The sequence below is a fragment of the Macrobrachium rosenbergii genome, chromosome 12 (genome assembly GCF_040412425.1).
Source record: "Macrobrachium rosenbergii isolate ZJJX-2024 chromosome 12, ASM4041242v1, whole genome shotgun sequence".
NCBI lineage: Eukaryota > Metazoa > Arthropoda > Malacostraca > Decapoda > Palaemonidae > Macrobrachium > Macrobrachium rosenbergii.
The window spans coordinates 111,639,353-111,649,352 of NC_089752.1; the positions used below are offsets into that span (position 1 = coordinate 111,639,353).

Genomic DNA, 10,000 nt, shown 5'->3' on the forward strand with positions numbered 1-10,000 from the left:
CTCTTGATAGAAAAATTAGCAGTTTTCCTATACAGAGACCATATCCATTTATTCCTGATATGTTTACATAAATAATATACCTAAACAGAATGCTGAATGACGAAAAAATAAAAAAGCTTGCTTTTGAGAAGCTCTGTCGGTCATTACTGATACCCATTTAGTAGAGATACCTATGGTTTCAATCCTGAAATAAGCTATCATATGAAGTGCATCTCTGTTATATATGAAAGATCATCTTCAAATTCAATGCTGTCATATTTCCCCTCCTTTCTCGGCGATCATTCTCATTATCCCGAGATATTCCTCCACGCCCCCTCCCCCCCCGAGAAGGTCTTCCGTCGAGAGCCTCTCCCCCTTTGGCTATAGTTTTATGACTTCGTATTTTCCCCGCTATCTGTCCCTACTAAGGAGATTTGGTGACGATCCATCAGGCGCCGGAATAAGTTCTTGAGAAAACGGCCTTTCTTTCCCTTATGCAAATGACACGACGGCACAATGCCCCGCGGCACATCAACCTCCTGCGGTAACTGCAGTAATGCCTCCCCGTCCTTTGCGGGAGGAGGTGTTCGGGCTGAGTGCATTCGGCCGTATATTCCGAACTTATGCGGTCGGGAGGCGATCGTGTGACGTCACGGCGCCTTTGTTGGCGAAATGCTACCGCCTCTTCGTTAATGTAATAAGACTTTTGGGGGATTAACGAACTGATAGAGAGACGATTATCTTCTTAAAGTGAATAAAATGGGAGGAAAGATGCGGCATCTCATTCCTGTTGCTGATATTGAACAATATGAAGGAAAATCATAAAATCTTCTATGATATTATTATTATTATTATTATTATTATTATTATTATTATTGTTCAGAAGATGAACCCTGTTCATATGGAACAAGCTCACAGGGGACTCTGGCTTGAAATTCAAGCTTCCAAAGAATATGGTGTGCATTAAGAAGAAGTAAGAGGAGGTAAAGGAAAATACAGAAAGAAGAATTCTCACTTGTTAAAACAGAAAAAAATTAATTAACAAATAAAGAGATAAAAAAGAAAGTAAATTATTAAAATGCAAGGAGAATTGTATTAGGGTAGTACTGCGTGAGAAATAAAAAGAAAATTATCTGAAGAGGGGAGAATGAATAGCACAGACGGGGAATATATTTAACATTACCTGGAAAAGGGAGTTTCTCGGAAGCGACGGATGAAACACAGTCTAGCAATCGAAAATGTCAAATTTAATGGCGCATCACAAAAAACGTTCTCGTGCTGAAGAAACTGAGGGAAACTTGTAATAAAAACTTTCACTGAAGAATAGGAAAGAATAAACTGAGAAGGGAGGACTGTAACAGTTAGTTGTAACAACTCATCATCTGAACAAATCACTACGAGGAATGCTAACTTATTTACTCCCGTGGTAATGTAACTCTTTGTTGTCTATGATGCGCATCATATGAATATTATTCACGATGAAGGTTTATAAAGTTGAAATTAGAAGAGAGAGAGAGAGAGAGAGAGAGAGAGAGAGAGAGAGAGAGAGAGAGAGAGAGAGAGAGAGAAGAATCATTCAGGGACAAGTTGCTTTCCATCCCCTAAATTGGAAGGAGAGAGAGAGAGAGAGAGAGAGAGAGAGAGAGAGAGAGAGAGAGAGAGAGAGAGAGAGAGATCATTCAGGGACCCGGTGCTTTCCATCCATTAAACTAGAATGAAGAAGAAGGAGAGAGAGAGAGAGAGAGAGAGAGAGAGAGAGAGAGAGAGAGAGAGAGAGAGAGAGAGAGAGAGAGAGAGAGAGAATCATTCAGGGACGAGGTGCTTTCCATCCCCTAAACTGGAAGGAGAGAGAGAGAGAGAGAGAGAGAGAGAGAGAGAGAGAGAGAGAGAGAGAGAGAGAGAGAGAGAGAGAGAGAGATGATCATTCAGGGACCATGAGATTTCCATCCCCTAAACTGGAAGAAAGGAGGAAGGAGAGAGAGAGAGAGAGAGAGAGAGAGAGAGAGAGAGAGAGAGAGAGAGAGAGAGAGAGAGAGAGAGAGAGAGATGATCATTCAGGGACCATGAGATTTCCATCCCCTAAACTGGAAGAAAGGAGAGAGAGAGAGAGAGAGAGAGAGAGAGAGAGAGAGAGAGAGAGAGAGAGAGAGAGAGAGAATCATTCAGGGACCAGGTGATTTCCACCCCCTAAACTAGAAAGAAGAAGAAGAAGAAGGGGAGAGAGAGAGAGAGAGAGAGAGAGAGAGAGAGAGAGAGAGAGAGAGAGAGAGAGAGAGAGAGAGAGAGAGAGAGAGAGAGAGAGAGAAGGGGGTCTACCTTTCAGAAGACTCTCCAAGGCATGGCAAACGTTGGTTGTAGACAGTATTGCCGTCTCACTAAAGGCACTCCAACTTACATAGAAAGGGATATATCCTTCTTTCCGGTCCTCCTCGATCAACCTCACAAGTTCGTCGGGTCGCATCGAAAGGTTTTCGTCGGAGTCCACCAGTCTTAGCCTGACGAAGCCTATTAGCCCAGCCTTTTCCACGGACGAATGAGCCTAGAGAAGAGAATGATAGAGCTAGTTGGGTAAAAGAAGACTTTTTTTTTTTTTTTTGTGTAAGAAATTTCAGTACTCGGCTGATTTTTTGTTGACTGATTTGAAATACTTCATTACGATTAGTGAATTTACTCTTTGGATAAACATTCTTAGCAGCTGGGTTTCACTTTTAAGTAAATCAACCTGATAACTGATCACCCAGCTTCTAAGAAGTCCTCTGTTGGTTTGCAAATAAGGACGGTAACCGGCAAAGAGGATTTTAAAATACGCTACGCATATACAACTTTAATTATTGAATCAGCATAGGAATGGATCGTTAAAAAACTTTATCATCCTGGGAGTGATCCTGGATAGCGAGTCGAGGTCATGGCCACCTCTTCAACCATGGATTTTTTAGTATTGCAGACAGCTTCATCTGTCGCTCTTAGGAGTACGTGTCTCTTCATGTACTTGGAGGATTTCTGTCCATCTTCATACCCAGGACCAACCTTTCACAATTTCATACACTTGAAGACTGTGTATTTAAGTTTATCATATGATTAACGATACAGCAGGGTATATGTTAATTGTTAGTTTTAACTTTGATTAAATCCTAATATCCTGAAAAATTTCATTCCAGTTTTTCAACTTTTTTCAATATTCAGTAAAACTCGGACTTCTTGACTGAAACAGCAGACTGTTCATACTTATGCTGGCATTTTAATTGCAGGAAATGGATGATTTATGCGTAAACTTTCTTAGAAATTTATGCGCTTACATTCATTCTTAAGTAAGAACATTTTTATTCATGCTACAGTACTCTCGTAAGATACAGAATACAAGCTATAAGATAAAAATTTTTTGGTCATCCAAATATGCATCAGGGATTGTGGTACTGACAACGTGAATAATATTAAAGAGAGAGAGAGGGGGGTGCCGGAGGGGACCTTACCTGATTGCTACAATATGCCACAAGCCTTGAGAAGGTGTCGTATCTGGCCTGTTCTTCTCGCGCTTGGTCACCAATTACCCCCAACTCAACTAAAACTTTCCCGATGGCTTCTGTCCTTGCCGCCAGCACGCTTACAAAGGTAGCCTCTGATGCTGTGGTCTAGTCCGCGAGAAATGAGAAGAAGAAGAAGAAGAAGAAGCAGATATTATTATATTCAGTCAGTTCAAAGAAAACGGGAATCCCCTAAGTCTCTAGGGCACAGAAGAGTGAGGAGCCTTTTTTTTTCTTTAATCTGTTTTTTATATTTTTTTTTACTAATGTTCTGGATGTTCGAGTGATTCGGAAAAGACAGCAGGGATAAATTACATGCTTTACTGATCTTCATAATACAAAGAGACGCTACGTTACACTATGTCAAACATCTTTTGCGAGGGGTCTCGTCAAAGGGGGCCTGCTAAAAATGCAGATTTCAAGAACCTTACTCGACGGACTTTCCACGTCTCACCTGAATGACGCCACCACCATGAGATTCTTTGTTGCTGTGCAAGAAGTGTTCGGGCAGATCTATCATTTTAGCCAGCCAGTCCATCACGATCATTTCCAGTTCTGTAGCAGCGGGCGAGGATGCCTATAAGACAAGGCTTCCATTAGGTTTTCCATGTCCATTCGTCTTCTTAAAATCACAGTTTTTTTTTTCTAGCAAAGGATAACTTTTAGAGAGTTAATTGTTCCCTACGAGTAGGCCTTTTTAATTCAAGTTTCTGGCTTAACCCAATTTGATTCCTTTAAAAATGTGACCACAGTCATGGTAACTTCATTGGGTCAATGAGGAATTAGATTCGTTTAACAGTTCTCTAAAGTGTGGCTCAAGAATAACAGAACTAAATTCATCTTCAAGAAAAAAATCCCATTTCATTAAAACATTTCCTACTCTAGAAACAGACAGGGCCTCATGTCAATAAAATGACACATTATAAAAAAACCTAGGGTATCGTATAATTTTCCTGCAATAAACGTCAAACTGATTTCACAAAAGGTTTGCTAATCACTCACCCACGTAAAACCTATGCAATTGATGGCATTTGCAACCATATCTGCTAAAAGGGAAGGGTAACTGTGAAGAGCTGGGAAGTAGGCGTGGTTGTGGGGGCTCTGCCAATGCATCATCTGTAACACACAGAGAAGAAACGAAGAAAAATGTTAGAACTGATCTCATGCTGTACTTTCTCGCACCTGATGAGGCCAAGGGATGTTAAAAATAATTTAATTCTTCATCAGAGATTCAACGAAGTTTACTAATTTACAACGAAAAATGTTAAGAGTTTATCTCACGCGGTATTTTCTCGCACCTGACAAGGTCAGGCCATATTACGTATAGTTATTTTCTCGCACCTGACAAGGTCAAGCGATATTACATATAGTTATTTTCTCACCTGACAAGGTCGAGGGTATACACGTATATATATATATATATATATGTATACATATGTATATATAAATATATACGTGCAGTACACAATAATATATATATATATATATATATATATATATATATATATATATATATATATATATATATATATATATATATATATATATATATAGAAATAATCAATACACAATCATGTGTGGAACAGAAACAAATTTCTAAATTAACATCGGGATCGAATCCAGGTCTTTCAATTGAAAGGCAAGGGCGCTGCCCACTAGGCCATAGTGGGCAGCGTCCTTGCCTTTCAATTGAAAGACCCGGGTTCGATCCTGATGTGAGTCAGAAATTTATATATATATACATATATATATATATATATATATATATATATATATATATATATATATATATATATATATATATATATATATATATATATATATATATATACACGTGTGTGTGGGTGGGTGTGTATGTATATACATGTGTGAGTGTTTGTGTGATTATGCGATACTTACGCCAGGCATAATGACGTCCTCTAAATCCGAGTAGAGGTTCGTGAAGGGTTCGGGGTCCTCTGGGGCATGGTCGGGAACGAGGGCCCTCATGTAACCCGGCTTCACGTCCGGGAGGACTCTGCGTTCTCGGATGTTCGTGATGTAGGTGGACATTTCGTCCACGATGCGTTTCCCTTCGTCGTGCAAAAGAGAACAGATTGGCTACGTCAGTCATCACTTTGCAAAGCAAGTGGGATGCATGACAACGACAGTCGTCATTGGGTACTGGTTTGGAGTTGTTGGTAGTTTCGAACACACTTATTGTCTATCTATCTATTTATTTATTATTGTATCTATCTACTAATCTATCTTTCTACCTATATATTTATCTATCTATCTATCTATCTACCTACTTACCTATAATTCCATTGTCTACTGTCTCTTCATTTCGGTTAAAGTTTTAGCTAATTCCCCTCTTTTCCTTCGTTATTTATGGTCAACAATAGGATGCCTTCTCATGCACACACACACACACACACACACACACACACACACACACACACATATATATATATATATATATATATATATATATATATATATATATATACATACACTGTATATACAATATATATGAAAGCTGAATGAATATAACTTTAAGCCTAAATTCTAAGTAGTTACCAACACACTGAGTGATCCAATGAAAAACCTGGGGACATCATCAAGAAACGCCCTTTTTTTTTCTTTAAACAATCAATTAGGAGTTACAATAAGTCAAGGATAAATATTGGGCCGTAGACGTAAATAACTAGATTCGTTATTGTTAGTTCCAATATTCTTCATAGTAAACATACTGTTTGGAATATAGAATTTAGGTCAAAGGTCAAGCGCTGGGGCCTGTGATGGAAATTGGCAGTAAGAAGATTTGAAAGGTGCAACAGGAGGAAAACCTCGCAGCCGCACTGTGAAACAATTGTTAGGAGAAGGTGGAAAGTAAAATGGAAGAAAGAGAATATAAACGGAAGTACAGTAAAAGGAATGAAAGACGTTGCAGCTAAGGGCTAAAGGGACGCATCAAAGAACCTTAAGTAATGCCTACAGCGAACCTCGCGGTACACTGACGGTCCTACCCCTCCCCTACAGGGTAAACATAGTGTCTGTCATATTGAATATTTAATTATTTCCTTTTAACAAAACGGTGTTCAAGTGCCTGATGCCAACACTAAAACACAAGTTATAAGAATTATTTCTTACGAACTTGATTGCGTGTGCTACATTGCGCGTGGGGCAGAAGGGTGGATGTGTCATTTCCCCTACCCTCCTGATCCCCTTTCTACCCCGCCTTCACCCGGGACGGACAAACAGGTTTGCAGGAGGAGGGTGGATGTGTCATGTCTCCCCTACCCTCCCGATTCCCTACTAATCTTCCCCCCCGGGGCAGACAAACAGGTCTGAAGGAGGAGGGTAGATGTGTCATGTCTCCCCTACCCTCCTGATCCCCTATCAACCCCACCCTCACCCTGGACGGACAAACAGGTTTGCAGGAGGAAGATGGGTGTGTCATGTCTCCCCTACCCTCCCGATTCCCTATTTAACCCGCCCCACCCGGGGCGGACAAACAAGGTCCACTCGGATTTTATTATTATAGAAGATAACAGTTCATGTAATGACAGGCTCCAGTCATCCAAGTTCCCCGTCACTATCCGTTCGTTCACGTCTCTCTGTCAATATATACACGAAAGGCAAGACGACCATCTTTGCCAGTGTTACGAAACGTTCTATCCACCTCAGTGAACTTAATTTACCGCTCGGCCTCTAAGCTCGGCCCGAGCGCTCAAATAAGGGTCACCAATTATGTTTAGATCTGATTAGTTCCCGCCGCAGCCAAGGGTCGGTCGAGACGTGGATCGTTTTCCACGGAAGTCTTGAGTAATTTGTCTTTTTCGTTAGCATTTCTAGTTTATGTTTATATATATTTATATAAATGAACTTAGATATATGTATATATATATATATATATATATATATATATATATATATATATATATATATATATATATGGAGTATATACATATATATGTACATATATAAATATATATTATATAAATGTGTGTCCACTCTCTCTCTCTCTCTCTCTCTCTCTCTCTCTCTCTCTCTCTCTCTCTCTCTCTCTCTCTCTATATATATATATATATATATATATATATATATATATATATACATACTGTATATTAGTGAATAATAACAAGAATCTAAAGATGACAGATTGCATGTTCAGACTTGAGGTTATCCATCCCCGGGCCAACCTCTTTCAGCATTGTTCCCTATGCGTGTTGAATGAGGGATTACCTCATCGAGGCCCTCTTGTTTCGATGGGATACATTTTGACGCGGCGGCGACATCTCACATCAGGCATTTACTCTCAATATTTCCAACCTAACTGCAACCAACAACGGTTGAATAACAACTAGGCACTTAATTCACACTTTACGTCAACACACACACAGAGAGAGAGAGAGAGAGAGAGAGAGAGAGAGAGAGAGAGAGAGAGAGAGAGAGAGAGAGAGAGAGAGAGAGAAATTTACTTATCCTAATGGAAGGTCAAGGTCTTTCCAGGTCAAATGTTTCCAAATACAGTAATCATTGTTCAATGCTACGACGATTCTGCGTCGTACGAAAAAAAAAAAAATAACCTGAGAGATAAAGCATCAGTTACGTTGAATAAATTTATATAAACTAAGCATCTTTCTCTTTCCAGACTTTTACCACCTTCCCCGAATCTCCAACAAAGGGACCTGCATTGTGGCGAATCTAAATTTCATTCATTTATCTGGGACGGGAGTAAAAATGACACAAACCCATTCCTTGAAGTAGGACGTCGTCCTCCGCTCTGCGCTAAAAATCACGATTCTCTTCCCCAGAGATTTCAGTCAGACTTCCTCATTCTCTTCCCGTCCGACTCTCAACTCCCTCAAAGAATGATGAGAAGGAGAGGGAGGAGACGCACTCGGAGTTTCATATAATGTAAAATGGAAAGTTTACAGCGACAGTCCTTGAGACAGGGAGTGAGAAAGACTGACGACTCTCTTCCCTCTCCATTCATCTGCTCCATTAACTCTACAGTAGACATTTTGCCACCTTTTAGTTTGAGAGAGAGAGAGAGAGAGAGAGAGAGAGAGAGAGAGAGAGAGAGAGAGAGAGAGAGAGAGAGAGACTCAAGGGCAAGGTGTTTGCCATACCCTAAACTAGAAGGAAGAGAGAGAGAGAGAGAGAGAGAGAGAGAGAGAGAGAGAGAGAGAGAGAGAGAGAGAGAGAGAGATCACTCAGAGGCAAGGTGCTTGCCATCCCCTAAACTAGAAGGGGAGAGAGAGAGAGAGAGAGAGAGAGAGAGAGAGAGAGAGAGAGAGAGAGAGAGAGAGAGAGAGAGAGAGAGAGAAGGTGGGGGGATCACTCAGGGACCAGGTGATCCCATCCCCTAAACTGGAAGGAAGAAGGAGGAGAGAGAGAGAGAGAGAGAGAGAGAGAGAGAGAGAGAGAGAGAGAGAGAGAGAGAGAGAGAGAGAGGACCAGGTGCTTTCCATCCCTTAGACTGGAAGGAGGGAGAGAGAGAGAGAGAGAGAGAGAGAGATAGAGAGAGAGAATCATTCATTGACAAGGTGCTTTCCATCCCCTAAACTGGAAGAAAGGAGGAGGAGGAGGAAAGAGAGAGAGAGAGAGAGAGAGAGAGAGAGAGAGAGAGAGAGAATCCTCTTGTATTAAAGCTGCAGAAACAACAGTTCATTAAACAACAGGTGGAATGGGTTTAAATTCTCTGGTGCCCAACAAAGACATACTTTGCACGTTAAGACAAACAGACAGACACACACACACACACTCTTCTTTCAAATAACATTTTTATTCGACCATACGACTGTATTGTTTTTGCAGTGTTTATTGGTTTAAGTGAAGGATAGGACTTCATTCCTTTGTTTACGTTCGCCTTCTTTCCAGACCTTTCCCCCTTTCCCTCCCCTACTCTCTCTCTCTCTCTCTCTCTCTCTCTCTCTCTCTCTCTCTGTGCTTGCTGATAGTATCGACACAAGTAAATAGGTGCATTTTATTATTTCGCCATCTGAACAACTTTCTGCATTATAAGTCCTTGTAAATATATAAAAAATATTCCAGTGTTTTCTTCAAAGACTTAACCTACTTATGACAAGGGGCCCAGTTTTTATTATGTTCAGTTCAACTGAGATTAAAGATAGTTAATTTTTCAAATAAACTGCACAAATGTTTGTTTCGTTCATATGAACAATGTGAACATGAACGTAGAGTAAATCAATCATGTCATTTTTTTTGTTCTGCAATGACTGCTGGAATAGAAACAAATATTTACTATGAATGATTATCACATAAAGGAAATAAAATGGATATGAATTCACTAATATAGAATTATATAAACAAATATTACATCTTTCTTTTTGCTTTTTAACTGTAAATGCTGTTGATCGCATAATTTCTTCAACGTTTCATAAAAAAATCTAAACAAAATTTGAAATGTCAAACAGGGCCATATCAGATTTGCTCATAACTCACAGGCACTACAGGTATACGGAATACATTTGCACATGTTCACAGAGTAC

General features: G+C 39.9%; 1 protein-coding gene across 8 annotated transcripts in view; it reads right to left on the minus strand.

Annotated features, from left to right (window-relative positions):
• Window positions 1-10,000, minus strand: part of Hdc (histidine decarboxylase) — a 291,191-nt gene that overhangs the window by 20,243 nt on the left and 260,948 nt on the right. For all 8 annotated transcript variants that reach the window (XR_010854712.1, XR_010854711.1, XM_067112750.1 and 5 more), the window contains 5 exons: window positions 5,400-5,572; window positions 4,503-4,616; window positions 3,955-4,077; window positions 3,450-3,608; window positions 2,375-2,518 (listed from right to left, as the gene is read on the minus strand). Coding sequence is in view for 6 of the 8 variants with exons in the window: in XM_067112750.1 (XP_066968851.1) it covers window positions 2,375-2,518; window positions 3,450-3,608; window positions 3,955-4,077; window positions 4,503-4,616; window positions 5,400-5,572 (713 nt within the window). In the remaining 2 variants the exon portion in view is untranslated. The remainder of the gene's footprint in view (window positions 1-2,374; window positions 2,519-3,449; window positions 3,609-3,954; window positions 4,078-4,502; window positions 4,617-5,399; window positions 5,573-10,000) is intronic.